Here is a 20,418-nt window from a genome sequence, read left to right as displayed (position 1 = left end):
GTTCAGAAAAAGGCCATCGTTTTTTCACAGGGTTTTTACCTGTGCCTTGCGACAATCATTCACATGGTTTCTGTCCTGGGGAGACGCAGCCACTGGCTGACAATAAGGCTTAATGAAACCATGTTCAAGCCTTTGCTTCTTTTTTCAAATTCCCCTGGCTCTTCTTTTCTTGATCTTTAATACACTGAATCAGTTTCAGGGATAGCAGTGAATAAATCTGAGTGTTCAACAGAGGAAGGATTTATGACCTTGATGTCACAGGTCTTCCTTCTAAGGTTAAAGAGTTAAAGACTGACCGGGCATGGTGGCTCATGCCTGTAATCCCAGCACTTTGGGAGGCCGAGGCGGGCAGATCACCTGAGGTCAGGAGTTCGACACCAGCCTGGCCAACATGGTGAAACCCCGTCTCTACTAGAAATACAAAAAAATTAGCCAGGGTTGGTGGCAGTCGCCTGTAATCACAGCTACTTGGGAGGCTGAGGCAGAGGAGTTACTTTCAAATATACTTTTGGTGTAACCTAGAGGCTGGCTATATTTATTTTGTTGTTTATTTATTTTTTAACTTAGAAGTGTCCCAGTCCATGGCAGCTCATTTGCCTACTGAGATCTGAAAACAACCAGCCTGTTGTGAAGTGCCAAGTAATGGCATCTTCAGCTTGCGTCTGGGAGAATGTGTGCTCACAGCTGCCAGACACAGAGTCCAAATCTCCTGATGCCATCTGCCAAACCAGCCAGGCCTTTCCGCTGGAGGCACGCCTTTTGGTTCAGCACGGAATGTACAAGTCCAAAGAGTCATTTTAAATTATGTGATTTATTTAAATCTTATCTAAGCAGGAAGTCAATCTATTACCTTAAAAAATTCCATAGTACCAAGATAGGGAGTGATTTCTGCCTTCAAATACTGTTTTTTTTCATGGACATCACAAATTTTATTTCCACGTTAGATTTCCTTTCTGCTCATGGTTGTTTATAGCAGATTCCCAAATATTCCCCGTTCACAGCACCCTTAGTGTCACTTTTTTTCATGGCATCCCTAGGCTGAAAGACACACCCAGCAGTTCTGTTTATTAGGTACTTAGGACCAAATAACTTAACAAGTACTTACATCCTAACAATTTAGTAGGCACTTAAAAGAAATAATACACATAAATTTAAAGGAAACAATTAATTTTATTTTTAATAACCACAACTCACTACAAATGGGTGGTGTGTGCCTGTTGGACACTGACAGCTTCTCAGCTTTTGGGTCAGATTGGCCAGCACCATTCGCATTTCCTGTCCCTCGTTGATTACTTGCCTTTTATCATAGCAGGCCCCCAAATACCCGGCTTCACAAATATGTCTTCAAAAGGAGCATAGCACAACCTGCTGCTGAAACAGCAGCTTCTGGCCAAGGTCGCATATCACTGTGTTCTCCTCGAAAATTTAAAATATCCCATGACACCCCTCAGAGTTGGGTAGGCTCCTCAGTGTTTATTACCAGTTTGAATGCTACGAGTTTGTTGTGTGGTTTAATTTTGTGATTTGATAGTTGTAGGTGGATTTATCTTTTAATTTTTTTAAGTCTTCATTCTATCACATTCTGAAACAGGTATGCATTTAGTCTTTAGCGATCAAAGGTGGTTTCTAACAAGTGAATTGATGTTTACATCTGAATGTTTCAGACTAGTTTCTTTTTATCTCATTGTATATGACCTGGTTCTTTAAAGGTGAAGTAATGGAATGCAACTCTTGAGCCAACTTCCTAACAGAAAAAATAAGTGCAATAAAAGCAATTTCACTTAAAGTTCAGTACTCATCTTTATTTTGTTCTGTCTTAATAAAACTTTATTGTTGGCTTGATTTCCATTTAGCTTCTCCATATACAACCTCAACTCCAAACATCAACAGTGTGAGAAATGCTGATTCGAGAGGATCTCTCATAAGCACAGATTCGGGTAACAGCCTTCCAGAAAGGAATAGTGAGAAGAACAATTCCTTGGATAAGGTAATTGCTTTTCACCCAACACAAATGTTTCTTATAATCAATGGATTTAGCCCAAAGTAAACGTACTTCATGTTCTAGTGCCTTTTAAGTGTGACCTTTTGTTTTTTTCTAAACCACCCAGCTGACCTGGAGTAGGTGATGAGAGCTTTAAGGTTGGGGCCCATTCCTTGAAGTGCTCTGATTCCTGTTTCCAGGACCTCAGATCCTGGGCAGGGTTTGCAGTGGAGCGTCTTGAGTGAATGGCTCTAGTGGGTTGAACGGGGAGGGACTCAAAATGCTGCCCATCTCAATCTCCTGTAGTCTTTTTATTTATTTATTTGTTTTTTGAGACAGAGTCTCGCTCTGTCGCCCAGGCTGGAGTACAGCGGCACGATCTCGATTCACTGCAACCTCTGCCTCCTGGGTTCAAATGACTCCTCTGCCTCAGCCTCCCCAGCAGCTGGGACCACAGGCACGAGCCACCATGCCCGGCTAATTTTTGTATTTTTAGTAGAGATGGGGTTTCACCATATTGGCCATGCTGGGCTCAAACTCCTGACCTTGTGATCTGCCTGCCTCGGCCTCCCAAAGTGCTGGGATTACAGGCGTGAGCCACCACACCTGGCCAATTCCCTGTAGTCTTTATACCAGAGACACCGTCATCAACACAGCTCTCCACCCACAAGGGTGTTAGGTCTGAAGCCAGCTCCAGAGAATAATTGATCATATAGGTGATTCAGGGGTAAGAAATCACTTTATTCACACAGCACCCACCCACAACACAACACTTCCTCCTCATACTTAGCCTTTTTTCTTGAAACTACTAAGTGCTCAGACCATTTGGAACTTTGTAGGAAAGGATAAAGTGTGGGTTTAAACCTGGAGCCATGGTAGATTGGTATCACTTTGGGCACAGATTTTCTAAGTTACTTCAAGTTACAGGCAAGTGCCCATCCCAATAAACAGCTGAGCCATTTAGGGATTTATCCCTAGTTCTCCAAAAACACCCGGAAGACATCCTTCCTCAGCATCAGGTTTATAATCTTGTCATGCATCCCATGGCTGGCATTGACATGGTTACCATTAAATGCAGTTCTGTTGATGTGCGAGAAGCTCAGTTTGGGTGTGTCATGATGTATTGAACTTTTCCCTTGACCCCAACATGCCTTCATGTGTAGAGGGAGAAGCTGCTCCGAAGGCACTCTGCTTGTGTCATACGCAGCGCTGAAGAGGAGGAGGAGAGCTGCCAGTCAGCCAGGAAAAACCGGGTCACTGTGGATTTTTCCCTTCTAATGATTCCACCTTTGCCAGAGGAGACATTGAATGCAACACCCTCCCTCCCACTGCCGGAAGTACTGAGTTCTCCAGTGGCTCTGATCAAGTGGGCAGGCCAGAGGGTGCATCCATACCAGTTTTGCCACTAATTTCCCCTGTATTTTTTTGTAAATGAAAATATTCACATATTTTATTAAGCCTGATATATATATATATATACACACATATATATATATACACACACGTATATATATATACACACACACACACACACACATAATTTTTTTTCAATTGGCCACCAGCACCTTGAATAAAACATCTTTTTTCCACTATTGTTTTTGCTTTGATATTTGGCAAAAAAATTTTTTTTATTTCAATTGGAAATTCAACTGGGAGAGTTTTTTAATCTCCTGTGTTTGCAATCACATGATGAGATTCTTGTTCTGCTTTTTTTCCACAAGAACCTGCTGCCTAGTGGCAAAATTGCCCTCTTGTTTGCCCCAGGCTTTCTGACGTTTGCAGTGTTGAGCTAAGCTGATGAGGGAGTGACCTCATCAGTTTAGGACCTCTGGCGATGCTGTGCTGACGTGTCCCTGTTTGTCCCGGTTGGGCACCTGCCTATTGTGTTCCCTGAGCAGTGCCCACAGCACGCCCCATAATGCACCCTGGGTGATGGCACCTGGGCTGCAGGCTCTGGGGTGCTTTGGTCACAGCAGCATCACAGGCACTTGCTGTTTCAGCCACCACTGTTGTCCTCAGGAGGTGGTTGGTTGTGCAGTGTCTTCTGAGTCATGGTTTCTGTTCTTGATCCTAGCACACATACTTTCTTGCATGAGGTTTCAATATACTTGGCATCTCAGAAGGTTTTACTTGGCATAGCTAAAGCTGTGTTTATCCAGTGAGAAAGGTCTGTGCCTTCTGCTTGTCCCTCAGGAGAGCGTGCTGAGGAGACAAGCTAGGGCTTCTATGGGCAGCATCTGAGTGTGTTATATTTGGGTGAAGGGTGCCTGTGGTTTAATTGTCAGCAAGTTACTTGCACCTTCCAATGTGTATGATCTGACTTGGTTCTAAGAATCTTTCTCTTCCAAGGGAGAAAAGGGAAACACATTTTCCTCCCGTAATTAAATAGAAAAATCACCTGTATTTTCTTTTTAGCACCAACAAAGTAGCACATTGGGAAATTCCGTGGTTCGCTGTGATAAACTTGACCAGTCTGAGATTAAGAGCCTACTGATGTGTTTCCTCTACATCTTAAAGAGCATGTCTGATGGTAGGTTAAAAAATGGAGATTTCTGTTTTGCTTGTTTCAGCACTTGGTTTGTTTGGTTTTAACTTGTAATAAGTTGAAATGATACAAAGACTTCAAAGGATTTTCTTCCTTGTTTAAAATGCATATTCATTGACTAAATGTAATTGTTAAAATGCAATTCATTGACTAAGGTTCTTAGAAATAAGAACCTTATTGTGGGAAAATCATTTCCTTAATTATTTTATTCTAGAAAATGAGTTCCAAAATGTGAATGGGCCTATTTCTTAAATTTATATTAAACTGGGACCTGCCATCTTAACTAAAGGAGATAGAAGCACATAAATAAAATAGCTTTTAACTTTAAAAAAAATTTTATTTGTCCAGACAAACTTACTGTCAACTTAAATAACTGTGTTAGTCTCTGGAATTAGAATATATGTTGTGGGGGGACCTAAGCATTCCTTCCATTTACAGTGTGTATATTCCTGGCTCAAAGTGGGAGATATGTTATTTTAGTTTTCTAATGGAAATGGTAGTATCATAGTAGATTATGTTTCTGTTTAAGGGTTTGACAACCACATTTTAAAATAAGAATGAGCAGAACTATGAATGCTCTATCTGGACCGTATAAGGCTTGCAAATGTGTATGACAGGACAGTTTCAACTCTGTTAGCTCATCTGTGTATCTGGCTATGTAATATAAACAATCCCAGTAAACAATGTCACAGTTCTTATCCTGGGCAAAAATCTTATTTTTCCTACAACGAATTAAAAGGTGTGCTGTGAACTTCATTAAGGTGATTGAATTAGGATGAACTCTCCTAAAAACAAAGTGCCATTTTTTGAGAACCTGAAGGCCTCTTGTGCTGCTTATATCTGGGGGTGGGAGGTGTGTACTAAACATCCAGTGGAAGGTATTTCTGCTTGAAAATAGTATTTCTTTTAGATCAAGCTTCCATTTCAGCAGCATTAACAGCCTGGCTGTTTTTTTCCCCAACCCCAGCCAAGGTACAGCCTGACTTTTTAGCTCAGATGGTAGGAAAATCCCTCTTGCCCTTAAAATAAGGACTGGGTAATTCGTTCTTCTGTTGATTTGTTACTTTAAAATGCTATTTTTTAAAAAAGAACAGATGCGCAAGAGTTTCCCTGAATGATGACCAAATACACTAGCACAGGGCACTTAGTCTCATATTTGGGTTTATAAAGTTGAAATTCTTCCCATTAAGTCAAAAGTTCTAAACTTTGCTTCATGGTAATAATGAGTTTGAGCGAGCATTATAATTCTGTTTTTCCTTTGTTTAAAGTTTTCTTTAAAATATTTTAAATTTCAAATATTGAATATGACCTATAATAAGAACATAACTGCTTTTTGAAGACAAATATACAAGAACATTTGAATTCAAGTAAAAGTTATGCTTTAAAGTCATACGCATATTTTTAAAATGCAACCACCTCTTCAAAACAATTTTAGAATATATTTTTCTCTCAGTTTTCTTCAAGTTATCGATTGTTTTCCCTTTATAATTAGAATTTGTGTGTGTGTGCCTCCCATTTAAGAAATCTTCTCCTACCCCCAGGGTCATGAAAATATTCTCATATTTTCTTTGAAAGCAGTGTTATTTAAATTTTCACATTGAACTCTAAAAATTTACCTACAATTGGCTTTTGTGTGTCATATGGGTTAGGGGGAGAAATTGCCTCCAGAGATAGTTAACACAGAGACAACCAAAATCAGTTGTGTAACTCTGTAGCTACTCTTTCATTTATTCCATATTTAATGAGCACCTTCTACATGCTGGGCCCTTCCTTGCTGTCCTTCTTGTGCCATTTCCCTCTTCACAGAGCTTATCTTTGTCTTCCCACTCTCCCCAACCAGTACCTGGGGCCCAGAGCAAGGAATGGCAGCGTCATTGCCCATGCCGCTGGCCGCTTTGTCTGATGTGTGCTGAGGGTGGCCACAGGGGTCTGCAGGGTGAACCCACCAGGCTCTCCAGCATGCACTGAGCTCCCTGGGGGCTCACCCTACCCTGATGGCCAGCCTCAAGTAGCCAGAGTCTGTTCCTCTGGAATCTAAACTTGAAACCCCTAAAGATGGAAGCCCATGACCCACCCTTATTACTGGTCTAATAGGCCAAGCGGCCTTTAGAATCAGATGCACGCGATTTAAATCCCCACTCAGCCATGATTCTTCAGACTGGTAAATGAGAGAATTACTTTACTTCTCTGAGCCTCTGTTAGCTCATCTGTAAATGGGGACTTTCTTCTGCCCCAGATTATGGTGAGGATTAGATGGCACAATCTATGTGAAATTGTGGGAGCACGTAGTACAGTGCCTGGCACACAACAGATTCTCAGTCTATATCCCATGTCATTTCTGCCTATCATTGTTCTTGGCAAGTGTAGAGTGAAAGCCTGTGGCCATACATCTTCATGAGCCATCAGCATCCCCATAGCCACCCTCTCTGCTTATCTCAGGCCCCAAAGACTCTGGCTTTTTCCCTAAGAGAAACCTCTTTACCTATTTCTCAACCTCAGTGTAAAATATAAGAATGCAAAAAAGGTTAGCTATTAGATGATAGAACTCAAACGATAGTAATACTAAACTGTTAAGGGTTCACACAGAGGTTTAAATGCACATACCATTGGGTACAGCTGTTTCGCTTCAGAGAACTTATCCTGTAGGTATAGTTAGACATGCATGCAAAGACCCACATAAAAGGATGTTCATTTAAACATAATTATAATAGCAAAAAGTTAGGGGGGAGAAACAGTAACTGCCTATCAGTAGGAGACTAGTTAACTCAATTATGGTCTATCCACATAGAGGAATATTATGCAACTTGGGAAAACTTGAGATAGATCCAAGCTATATTGTTCAGTTAAAACTCAAAGAGCAAAATTATGTGTGTAACATGCAAAGATTTTCAACAAATTCCCTGTTGGGGAGAGATCCTGTAGTAGGAGACAAGAGAGCCCAGCTTTAGGTTATATGTCCACTTGTATTCTTTGAATTTTCTAGTCTATTTAAGAGCATGTTACATATAAGTTAAATGAGCATTGTGCCAGAATATAGCACTAAATGACGTATGATGGAATTAAAGTTCAAATGCAGCGTGTTGAAGGTGAATAGGCCTCAGGTGTGTGATACCCAGTGTAGAGTGGTCAGCTATAAAAGAGGGCAGGGGAAGGGTTTAGAGGCCTACACTCCAAGGTTCCTTCCCATTTTCACAACAGGTGATTCTCCATAATGTATATCATATGTATTGTGATTCTAAGTAAATGTTTATTTTCTAGATGCTTTGTTTACATATTGGAACAAGGCTTCAACATCTGAACTTATGGATTTTTTTACAATATCTGAGTAAGTAGCTTTCTCTTTGATCACTGCCTCTTGATTTTTTCCTGGGTCATTAAGAGGCTTGAAGAATACTATGTAGTTGAATCAGAGGAGTAGTGTATGTCACATCCTCACTTACTCCTTAAGCCCTTTCTCATGGGCTTGGCTCTAAAACATATTTTCAGGGCTTGTGACCCAGTGATCAGTGGTCACCCTTAAAGTATTACAGATACGTGCCTGTTTTACATGAGAGGTAACTGCTTATGTGTATAAGTCATCTTAATAAAATAACGTGAAATTTATTAGCTGAATTGGGTAGACACTGCTTTTCTAAGTTGAACCTAACTTAAGCTGATGCAGAAACTGAGTCAGAAAAGTTGCTATAATTTTAAAATATAAGAAGTAAAAGTGAAATCTTATGTAGCATCTTTATCTCATTTTGGTTTGTCAGTATAAGTTTCTGATTTCCTTTAAGCTCTTTACTTTTAGAAACGTGAATCTACAATCCCTTATCCAAAACTGCTGGTGCCAGATGATTTTCCAAATTCAGAACTTTTTGGATTTCTGAAAAATTTACATATAGACTGTATCCCATTACATCCCAGCAGCATCTCTCTATAATAAAAAAAAAAATTCTGCAGTACTATTATTGTTCATAATTGAATAAATCATAACTAAAAGTAGCTTTATGTCTATTATTTTGGGTCATATTTTGGTGCCAAATGTATTTGCATGAACTCAGGAGGAAAGCTGGTTTTCAGAGTTTCATGCATTTTGGAACTACAGATGAGAGACTGTGGGCCTGGCCCTCAGTGGACGCTTGGCTCATAGTCTCCTGACCTCTGCCGAGTTAAAGGCGGGAGTTATGTGGTGAAACGAGATTCAACACCAGAGGAGCTCACTAGACATTGTTTTAACTACCTCATTAAATACATGATTTTAAAAAAATGTTGTTAGATATATATTTTTAAAAACTACTCACTTGGTGTGTATAATCCATATATTTGAGCCAAAAGAGAGAGCTCCTTATATAGATGTAAATGAGGATGAATAAGTAACTTGGAACAGTGTGCATGGTCTTGAATATGTTTTCTCGGGCACACTGCCGTGGAGTGAATCACCACCTCTGAGTCGATGGACGATCCTGTCGGTCGTGGGCCTCTGCGCTGTGTTGCTTTAGCCAGCCACCACCAACCACACTGACAGCTACACAAGATGGGGCTTCCCTCACAGGTTAATAAATTTCTCTGGGTTTGAAGGCACTTTCCAGAGAACTCCCAAAAACCATTCTGAATGAATGAGAATGTGACTTATGCTGGTACTAGACATAATGTTTATTGAATTTGTTATTGTTAATAGATAAATAACGTCCTGAAAATAATTTTATCTTTGCATTTCCCTAATAATTTTTCATCTTGCCTGCAGAGTCTGCCTGCACCAGTTCCAGTACATGGGGAAGCGATACATAGCCAGGTACTGTGGGGCGTTTTCATTCGAAACGTGTTGTTTTCTGTGATGCCTGGCTCTGATTGTGTGGGAATGGTCATCAGTGGCGGTTGGCAGTTGGGGTTCATGGAAGCGGCCATGGGGACTGATGGCAGGCCCTTGGATTGCCACCACAGAGCCTGGCAGTGTCTTTGGTCTGCATTCCTACCGGCGAAGTCTCATTTCACCTCACATGTTATCTCTTGGAAAGCATTCCTTTAGCGGGCTGTGGCTACCCTTCTATCCTCTCGTCCAAACTCCCCTTCCTTCTCTGTTCTGTCTCCTTCCCATCCTCTTCTCCCCAGTTCTTCTTCCTATGTTCCTTCCTCAGTGATTTCTCTTCCTCTGTTTGACTTTCCAAGGTCATTTTGACTGTTCCTGCTCCCAACTACAAAGATACTAAAATCTCACCTAACCACTCTTCTTCTTTCTTAATGAAAGAATGTTTTCAGTCCATCCCAAATTTGTGTGGACTTCCACAAACCTTCTCTAAAATGGAGCCTTTTCTCTTCCTACTCTTGACTAGTTGGTAAACGCTCCATGTTCTTGGCCAGAACTCCCTGGTGAGTAGCGTCACTCCCACTTTCCTGTGCAGAACCAGCCTCCTAGAAACTCCTTGCAGCTGTGTGGCTGGACACGCCCTCTTTGGGGGCGTTTCTTCACAGCACCTCTTGTCCTTACCAAGTTCTTCCTCCTGCCCCATTGCCATTCGGAATGTCTGTCTGTTTTTTCTGTGTTGTGAGCCATTCTGTGTTATTGCATTAGTGGGGTCTTGGTCTAAGTATTATATTTTTTACTGTTGTTTTTAACAGCTTTATTATAAGTAAACATGTTTTAAGAAAAACTTAAAAATGTCATTGTCATTGACGTTTGTTTCTCTGTATATCGACAATTTTGTCTTATAGTGATGAAATAGGCCAGAGATTTTTTGTAGACTTCCTCTTTGTGAAGATTTTCTTTTTCTGTTAACATTGTTCTTTTCTGGGGATATTTGAGAAATTTTCGGAATTACATTTTATGTTAAGAAGTAAACATGTATGTTTTCTTTTTAAAAGAAGCAGATTTAGAATTTTTGCATTTTCCTCCTATTAATATTTTCTATTTTTCATTGAAATGTGGTAGCACTTAAAGTTCTCTAATCTTAACTGTTTTATTTTTTATCACAACAGTAATTTTATATTTGAGTTTTGGAGTACTAAATGCAAGTATATACAAGGTGTCCTTATACCAGCAACGTCTTCTACCTTGACTTGGATTCTCCCTGACTTTGTCCCATGAAGATGGGCAAACAGTAAATTCTGTCACAGAAAGGCACTGTGCTGGGCTAGCTTCACTTTTTGCAGTGACACCTACGTCACAAGATGGCATTTGGAGAATATCGTGCCAAGTAGAATAAAATGCCTCACAGCTTAAAACAGTGAATGTGAGAAGCTGAAGATTTCTGTCCCAACAAAATGTTTTAGAATCGGGTTTTGTGAAACGGTTAACATATTTTTTTCAGTGGATATAAATTTAACTTCTTAAAAGAAAATCTTCCTACTTCATAAGCACCCTGTATATATTTGCATATAAAAGTGTGGACTGCCTTAAAAATAGATGGGCCAGGGAAAACAGGAGTGGAGATGGTGTGACTTTGCTCCATGCACTGTGGAAAGATATGCTCTGCTCTATACAAAAATTGCCATGGGTCTCTGCTGCATGTGAAAAATATCCTGAACTAGACTGTGAACCTTGTACATGTTTGCCATCCACGGTGGTCCAGTTTGATGAACACTGTGCCTTCTTATTGTCACTTTGAAGTCACCCAGCAGCATGCAGTCGATGATAGTCCATGCATGTCCCTGTTCTCCTACACACAATAACACAGTGAGGGGGACGGTTGGCTCCGGGACAGGGGACAGGTGTCATTGCAGCCCTGGTCTCATTTTCATCTGCTCTGGTGATGGTACACAGCAGGAAGTTAGCTGTTTGATTGCTAACCCAAATCACTCTTCTGTTTTCTCTACTTGACTGCTGACAAGTTTAACAAAGTGTGTGGCTCTTCTCCTTCCTGCTTGGGTAAGAATAAAGGTGTTAAAACTCATATAATCCCTTCCATTGCATGTTTGTTCTCTGTGTCTTCCAATGCATTTTTTAATTAAAAAAAAAATACGTGTCTTTTGCTTTTTCAGAACATATATAATCCAAAAAGATTAGTGACGTTTTGACAGTTGTCAGAACACTAACCATTAGTACTGCATTGGAGTGATGCTCACTTTTTTCAGAGTAGCATCTCTAAAGTACTTTCTAAAAATAAAAAGGTCCCTGCTTTGGCCTGATTTTTGCTTCTGGATCATCAGGTGCTTTGCCGTGAAGTGTGCAGGAGCTGCCGCCTGTCTGTGTCTCTGGCTGCTCCACCGTGTTCAGTCAGTGCATGGCCATCTCCCTCGTGCCATGTTCTGGCTTCACTAACACTCCCCGTCTCGCTGCAGTGTAACACGTCTAACTTTTGCTTCTATCCCATTTCACTCATGTTGCAGGAACCAGGAGGGGTTGGGACCCATAGTTCATGATCGAAAGTCTCAGACATTGCCTGTTTCCCGTAACAGAACAGGAATGATGCATGCCAGATTGCAGCAACTGGGCAGCCTGGATAACTCTCTCACTTTTAACCACAGTAAGTCCCATGACATGCCATCGTAACAGCCAGCCATCTCATGTGCCATCTCAGAGGGGAGAGCCCCAGGCCACACCTACCACATCACCAACTCAATTTTTCTTCTAGCTCAAAGCAAGTAGGATGAAGAGCTCATGGCACAGTTCCCTTCCTTGGAGGAGCGTCCTCAGCATTTGGGAGTGACACAATGTGGAACATGCTCAACTACAGCACTAAACCTAAAAGTGCCTGACCCTTTCCCCATCCTCAAAACAAAACTTGGCTGGGTCCATAGCCAGCCGTTCTCAAGTATTCTAAACATAAAATTTGGATTCATCACCTAGAGCCAACTTAATGTTGGCTTTCCCCTGCAACTCTGAGAACATTCGGGATGGATTTCTTTCACCCTTCCTGATCCTGTGCATGTAATTGATCAAGCGTCCACATTCTGACATTCCATCTCTGAATGGATGTTAATCCTTGCACTACTGTGAAAACATAAAGCCCATGAATCAATTTGTGAGGGTGTGGAAAAGCGTCCAATAACAAAGTGACTTTTTCTGTGTTTTCAGTGTGAGAAAGATATCAAGTGTGCTTGGAATTTCTGTAGACAATGGTAAGATTTAATCAGGTTGAAGTCTGCTTATGAGGTCGCTTCACTTGCAAGCCAAGACCCTTTTTGTTCATCTTGCCTTCCTAACTTTGGGGCTTTCTAACTTTACAATAGAGATTCTGCCAAAACAAGGGAGCATATTTTTAATTTACTTTTATCAGTCAGCAGAGGGGACAAGGCATTGTGTGCTGTTTCTAATAATTTAAGTGCTTTATCTTCTTAAGGGTTTCTCAAAGCAGAACACCTGAAAGATATCAACCATACAGCACTTGAAAAATTGATGAGATCATTTATAATACCCATTTCTGCTAGCATTGTGTTCTCTAAATTGTTCCATCTCTTCTCCAAGCATGACACAGCTAGTTATTGTTTTATCTCAACAATTATTTGTTATTCCAAGTGCTGTCTTTAATACATGGTTATTAATATCCTTCCATCATGTCTAATAATAAATTCCATTCACTGTGATTTTTCACACCTCTTTTTAAAATACAGGCCAAGAGTAAAGGCAGTGTTCCCAATGCATTGTATTAATAATAGTTCAAAGTAAGACACCTGAGGAACCAAAACAAAGCAGCTTCCCACACCTCTGACCCAGCAACGTGGGCATTATGAAGATTGTCCGGGTGCAGTTTAAGTGTTACGAAGATTGGCTGGGCATGGTGGCTCGTGCCTGTAATCCCAACACTTTGGGAGGCCAAGGCAGGTGGATCACTTGAGACCAGGAGTTCGAGACCAGCCTGGCCAACATGGTGAAACCCCATCTCTACTAAAAATACAAAAACTAGTCAGGCTTATTGGCACACACATGTAACCCAGCTACTGGGGAGGCTGAGTCATGAAATCACTTGAACCTGGGGGGCTGAGATTGCAGTGAGCCAAGACTGTGCCACTGCACTCCAGCCTGGGTGACAGAACAAGACCCTATCTCAAAAAAAAAAAAATCAAAAATGTTATGAAGATAGTCTGTCTTGATAAAATCCCAGGCTTAATTTAGATAATGTCAGTCTGCCACACGGAGTTGGTAGCCATAAAATGCTACTTCTGAGTTCTACACTTAGCTGTAGAATGCAAATTGAGTGACACCTTTAAGGCTACAGTACTTGATTTTTTAACATCTTTTCTGTTGGGGCTTTGACTAGTTCTGCAGAAAGGGATTGGAACAAAACCAGGAGTTTGTTATTTTTAGTTTTTCTTTGCCATTTAGCAGCAGAAATTCAATCCCCACTGATAAGCAGAACCTGCCGGACCTCCTTTGCTCAGATAATTTCTATAACACAGAGGCTAACTCACTATTGGTTGAAATAAATGCTTAAACTTTGAAGCACTTTTAAAAAAATCATAAGTACACCAGTGCTGCACCTCCAACGATAATCATTTAGGAAACACAGAAAACAAAAATTAAATGAATGGTCCACATGTGAATAAATAACCTTAATCCACTCGGATATGCAGCAGCTCTTCCCACTGCAAATGGGTTATGTGGTGGTAACTTGAATTGGAGGAGAGAGACAGCTGGCCTGGTGCTGCTGCTGCTGCCAAAAGCCATCTTGTTAACATGGTTTATTTCCATTCTGTCTTCCTGCTACCCACAAGAGCCCTGTCCTCCTGTCTCCCTCCTCTTTCATCAGTTTTCAGTGGCATACTGTCCTCAGTCACATTTCTCCTGCTTTGCCAGTAAACAGCATGTAGCTGATTCTTCTAGTCCTTGCCTGCATTCCTACAATTCCTGCTCATCCCGAATTGGTTCTGTTATCTCCTAAGTTGTTGCATCTCCTAGAACTCAGCCTTCTTTTACATCTCCAATTCTCATTATGTGTTTGAATGGCTTCAGCTTTTCCCTCCGCTAGCTCTTTGAGCTCCAAATCATCAACTCAGACAAAACACACAGAGAAGGGAGTGCATACTGTATGTACATGAACATGTTTGTGTGTGTGTGTTATATATATGTACATGTTTGTTTTCATCTCTACCTGGGTATTTTTTGGGAAATTTATGGCCATATGTCTTTAAAAAAAATCCCATTTAACAACAAATACAATACCTTCTGTTGGGCCAACCAATATGACATAGATCCAATATGTGAGAAAGTTGCCAGGGAACCCCAGGAGTCCAAAATGATTTTATTTCAGAAGAGAATAAAAATAGGAAGAGTCCCGGTACATCTGCATTGTTCATTTCCGCTCTTTATCTCTAGAGTAGGAAAGGCTTTGTCAGAACTCAGCTTGACCAGCAGGGAGCAGCAGAGGCCCATGGGAAACGGAATCCTTTGTCGGTCTGTCCCCATCACCACTGATAACAGGACATGGAAGAAGGCACCACACGCACTGCACATGGAACTCCAGCAAGAACCTGTCTTTACTCTTTAATTTTGATAGGAAGTAGAATAGCAAATCCCCATGCTCAAATCCCGTGATGGCCAAGTAGTCTTAGCTATTTGAAAAACACCCTTAAAAGACAGGTTTGTTGTCTAGGCCATCACTTAGGTGTATGGAAAATAAACTTTAGAACACTTAGGCCTTGACATATTTAGTGTAATTTGTGCTCATTGTGTATCAGTGGAAGAGATTTGTGTCAAATAAAAAATTGAGAGTGATAGCACAAAACCACAAAGAGAGGGTATACTGTAGGTACATGAACATGCATATGTGTATATATGTGCATGTCTATAAACCACATTATGAGGTGAAAACTTAGTGAAATGTGTTTGAAAATAAGTGGTGCATTTGCAAAATATATATAAAATAACACTATGTTTACTTTGATGTCGTGTTGTTCTAGGAATACATCAAGTTCATTTGCATAATTCATATTTTCCACTGGTATAATGCAGGGAACACCAGCCAAGAGGTAGCAGCGTGTAAAGAAAATCTGGATTTCATATAATTTGATCTAAAAGGCAGTTAAAGATTACTAGGTCAAGTTGCAGATAATATTTCAGATCAGAATCAGAAAGTATTTTCTAACTGAACTGGCCTTGAGTGGCATGTGCTGAGCTGCCTGTGAAGTTCATGTGGACACCTGCAGCTGGAGCTGTGCAAACAGACTGGAGGAGGCCCAGCTGGGGTATTGTCCAGGTCACTTAAGCGTGCCATGAGGAGTTGGATGGTGTGGCTTGTCAGGCCCCATTTAACTCCGAAATGTCTTTGTTGCCTAAAGCACAAGCAGGAAAATGAATATAGGTGATCATTAAATTCCTTTACTGTACATCATATTGAATTAATATGAAAAATACAGAGAATGTAGACATCTCTGAGTTAAAATATTTTCCAAAAGTTTTAAAGCATGGATAATATATCTTTAAAATTGGGTAAAATGTGCTTGGATGCTTTAAACATATACTCAAAATAGTAAATAAATGTTTGTGGCCAGGCACGGTGGTTCATGCCTGTAATCTCAGCACTTTGGGAGGCTGAGACAGGCAGATCACTTGAAGTCAGGAGTTCAAAACCAGCCTGGACAACATGGTGAAACCCCGTCTCTACTAAAAACAAATAATAATAATAATGCAGAAAAATCTGGGCATGGTGGTGCATGCCTGTAATCCCAGCTACTCAGGAGGCTGAGGCAGGAGAATTGCTTGAACCCAGGAGGTGGAGGTTGCAGTGAGCCGAGATCATGCCGCTGCACTCCAGCCTGGGTGACAAAGCGAGACTTCGTCTCAAAAAAAAAAAAAAAAAAAAAAAATTTGTTTATAAACAAGACACTTATTTCCTTGATTCTGAGATATGTTTCCTTGATTCTGAGGCACATTTTTGCACACTTTCTAGTATTTCCAAAGTTGGGTATATCTTACACATTACATTGGATATGGTAGTCTGTCATTGATTGGTGTTTCTTGCAATTGATGGGGTCTCAGAGTTGAGCAGGTCTGATACAGTGTATGTTTAAAGTCAGTCATTTGTAATATCCTTACAGAGGATTTTAAGATGTGTGGTATGTTTAAACCAAGTATTTTCACTTGGGGCCTTTACTTCATATGAGGTCCCATTTTCAGATGCAACTCAACATTAGGTTTAAAAAAGACACAGGGAAGAGAAAGCTGATGGTATGACGCCTACCTCCCGAAGCATAAACTCTTAGATTACAGCCCGTGTCTCCACAAGGCATTCTGAGCATATTTTTTTTTTTGTCTGTGGATCAAAGGGCAGACAGATATCAAATGATATAAATTTTACCTTGGGGTATCACTATTTATTCTATTCTCTACTCTTTGCCAGTCTGTGAGGAAAACCTTTTTAGCAATAAAAATTGGATGGAAATGAATAATAGATTGTGTAGATGTTGATCAGTTTGATATTTTGCAAAAATGTTTGAACTCAATAAAACCATATGCCATGAGTTAATAGATATCTAGGAGACTAGGTCTTCTACATTTGGAGAGTTCTTTCAGCAAGAAAATTCCTTGTTATTTGGTATTTATATTTTCTCATAAGACTTACTGTGTTTCTGGATTCATATTATGGGCTAGAGGGGGAAAAAGTCAAAATACAAACAAGAATTTTGGTTGCATAAAGAGTGAAGGTGGCTATCAACATGGAAGTGCCCCCTATAGGAATACGTCTCTGACCTACTCTTCTATCCCAAATGTCCTCTGGTATTCAGAAAAGGCATGTGGCCTCAGGCTTCTGTCCTGCCCACCACATTACCTCTGATGTCGTGGTGGTGGGGAGGGAGGAGGTTCACCGATGTGTCAGCATTATTCATTTGAACTATGCAGGTAACGTGAGTTTGTAGAACAGGGTTAGGTTAATTCAGTGTAGACAAATTTCATCTGTGGCCCCAGAGTATTTGAAAGATTTGGGGGCTTTAGAATAAGTCTTGTCAGAATGACAATAGAATGAAAATTGTATAAATTTGAGCAGTGAATCTGAAGGACTGTAAAGCATCCCGGGGCATGTGTGTCAGAGATAGCACGTCCCTGCAGAAGTCCTGCAGCTCTGTCCCTGAAGAGCCTGGCTGGAGCAAATCAGTGCAGGGCCCCAGGCACCACGGCCCCCTAGTGGAAATCAGTATGCTTCACACCGCACTCCTTACTTGCCCGGGTCAAAAGCTGCTTAATCAGCTTTCAAAACATTGCCAACTCTTAGTTTAAATAATTTCTCTGCCTCTTCTTGGATTTACTAGCTCAGCTTCATTTTCCTGTGTTGGTCTATACCATGGTGATTGTTGATTCAAGTCCGCCTCCTGCACAGCTCTGTTCCAGGCCTTGAGACAGTCTCAGTCTCTGTGACTGGTTCAGCCTCTCTATGCTGCCAATTATTTTTAGGGATTTAAAAAAATAGCACTAGCTCAGGAGTCCTGCTGATTTTTTAGATGAAACAGTTGGAGGAAAAGCAAAGCATAACAAAATGTGGCTAAAAGGACCATTTCTTTTAGATTCCTGTATGACTCAGGCAAGCCTACCGATGTCTGTATGAATCTGACTCTAAAGGAGAGTAGATGATGTAATAACATTTCCCAGTACCATGTTTCCATATGTGTATACATAATTATATAATAACTTAATTAGCATAGTCCATTGATGGTATGTTTTAAAACAGCACATGGCCAAATTCTAATTTTTAATCGTTGCAGACTTTCAGCCAGGAGTAGTTAAATTCTATGGGAGTTCTTCAGGCCATCTCATTGGTAATCATCACCTAGATGCACTTCACCTGTTGGTGATCTAGACCAAGAAAAGGACAGTTCTTTGCAGAGAAAGGAATTAAAATAAAGCCAGTTCCTTGTTAAAATTGAACCCAGACAAAAACTCATTCGGGGCAAATGGTAGCCCTCAGGAAAGGATCCCTTGGACCTGTATGATCATTTTGGTTGGTCTGATAACAGGTGTTGTATTTCTTGTGTGTGCCCTCTTACCACAGTATGTGATCACTTTAACAGTCATCATTGACCTGTTTGTTTTCCTCTTTCATTGTCTCTGTATCTTACCAAACAAACCTCGCTGAATAAAGTCATGCCTTGGCTTACCATCATGGCAGTACAAGTAACATTAGTACCCCAATATATCCACCTTTATTTTCTCTGGGAGATTTCGTACCCCAAAGGCAAAAAATGAAATAGAACTAGCATGGTGCGAGATGTATTACAGATCCTCACTAAATTTGGAGAGACGTTGGCTGTGCTGCAGAGTGGAAGTGACGTGATCCACAACAGGATCTCAGCACCACCTTTGTAAAAGCAAAGCAGCATTGGATAAAAGCACACAACAGCATTTCTATCATATTTTAAAAAGCACTTCTGTAGCTTTTAAAGCTCTTTTGTAGCCTTTTAAAAACCACTCTGTAATTCTGACATTTAAGTCAGAATGATGTCATGCTAGTTACTTGATTTTCTCCCAATAATATGTACTATGATACAGTGACCTGGATAAGGAATTTGGAGTGTAGATTCTGTTTTTTTCCCATTACTGGTCTCAAGAACATTCCCTAGGTTTTCTGTACTTCATTTTCTTGATCTATGTACAAAATGTCCTCCTCTCTGGAGTATTAGGAAAATTACTTAAGTAATGAGGCGTTGCTTTAATTTTGTTCCTTGGAGAAAGACATTACATGGTGTTTTATTATATTGCCATCTTTCTTTGTAATCTAGATCAATACTGTAACATCTTTGCATCCCTATATGTATTTCTGCTAATGCATACCATTTCATAATTGAATCTCAACTTGTATGTCAAACTGCATTTATATCAGTACTAAATTGATTTTGCCACATATAGAAGATATCTGTTTGTATTTAAATTATGTGTGACTAAGCTAAATTTAAATGACAGATTCTTCAAGTCCTTTTCTTTTTCTAAACATTTCTTTCAGACATGTTGGCTTTTATGCTTTTTCTTAAAGCAAGTAGAATACTATGCACAGTGCAGTCAACTCTTGATTATCATTCACGAGCTTGCTGATAACATAGCTCCTGATGTTATTGACTTAACACCTCCATAGCACTCAATGTGTGCCAGGCACTGTTCCAAGAGCTTCACAAATATTAACAAATTTAATCCTCACCACAACCCTTTGAGGTAGATACTGTATTATCCCCATTCTACAGATGAGGCAACTGAGGTTATAAAGGGGCCAAATAACTTGCCAAGGCCACACAGCTGGTGAGTGGCAGAGTGGGACTCAGTGACCAGCAGCCTGATCTCAGGCTCATTTTCTTAACCTGTGTTGTGCTGCTGCCTCCGTCTACATGGGAAGCTTTGGAAATCTTAGCCTCTGCCAGCACTCCTGCTGGATAGCAGAATCGATCAACGCCTGTCTTGGTCCAAGTCCTGTCTCCACTGTTTACTACCTGTATGACTTTAGACAAGTTTAGCCTTTCTGTGCCTTCATTTCCTTATCTCCACCAAGGGTTCAACAATGTTCATACTTCACAGGGCTGTTGAGGGATTAAATGAGAGAATATGTGTAAAGTTCATAGAATCGTGGCTGGTACACAGCAAGTGCATAATAAATGTTTGCTGTGGTTATTGCCCTTTCAGAGTGGGAAAAAAGTTATAATTGTATTGAAACATTATTACTACTTTCTCTCTTCCTTCCCCCTCCCACCCCGCCCCCTACCCCTAAAAAAAGGCAAACACAGAGACAAGGTCCCAAAGTGGGCCTTCTGAATAATCAAAAGTTGACTGTGCCTACCGCATCCTGCCAGCCTTGCCTTCTGAACCACTGGGCAGTAATCTTGTGTTGTAATTCATGCAGGCTATGGCCACTCGGACGCAGATGTTCTGCACCAGTCATTACTTGAAGCCAACATTGCTACTGAGGTTTGCCTGACAGCTCTGGACACGCTTTCTCTATTTACATTGGCGTTTAAGGTTTGTATCAATCTGCTGTTCGTGGTCCTAGTTTTACCTTTCACA

The 20,418-nt window shown here is 40.5% G+C and overlaps 1 protein-coding gene across 38 annotated transcripts in view; it reads left to right on the top strand.

Annotated features, from left to right (window-relative positions):
• Nucleotides 1–20,418, top strand: part of DOCK9 (dedicator of cytokinesis 9) — a 289,534-nt gene that overhangs the window by 226,684 nt on the left and 42,432 nt on the right. For 17 of the 38 annotated variants that reach the window (XM_019039771.4, XM_055359975.2, XM_019039759.4 and 14 more), the window contains 6 exons: nucleotides 1,854–1,987; nucleotides 4,397–4,511; nucleotides 7,785–7,851; nucleotides 9,253–9,300; nucleotides 11,832–11,968; nucleotides 20,258–20,373. In XM_019039771.4, coding sequence (XP_018895316.3) covers nucleotides 1,854–1,987; nucleotides 4,397–4,511; nucleotides 7,785–7,851; nucleotides 9,253–9,300; nucleotides 11,832–11,968; nucleotides 20,258–20,373 — 617 coding nt within the window. Of the gene's footprint in view, nucleotides 1–1,853; nucleotides 1,988–4,396; nucleotides 4,512–7,784; nucleotides 7,852–9,252; nucleotides 9,301–11,831; nucleotides 11,969–12,519; nucleotides 12,564–20,257; nucleotides 20,374–20,418 lie in introns of all 38 variants that reach the window. The other 21 variants (XM_055359995.2, XM_055359986.2, XM_055359974.2 and 18 more) reach the window with 2 other exon arrangements.

The sequence above is a fragment of the Gorilla gorilla genome, chromosome 14 (genome assembly GCF_029281585.2).
Source record: "Gorilla gorilla gorilla isolate KB3781 chromosome 14, NHGRI_mGorGor1-v2.1_pri, whole genome shotgun sequence".
Taxonomy (NCBI): domain Eukaryota; kingdom Metazoa; phylum Chordata; class Mammalia; order Primates; family Hominidae; genus Gorilla; species Gorilla gorilla.
Note: the sequence above shows the minus strand (reverse complement) of the source record. Positions and strands in the feature narration are given on the sequence as shown.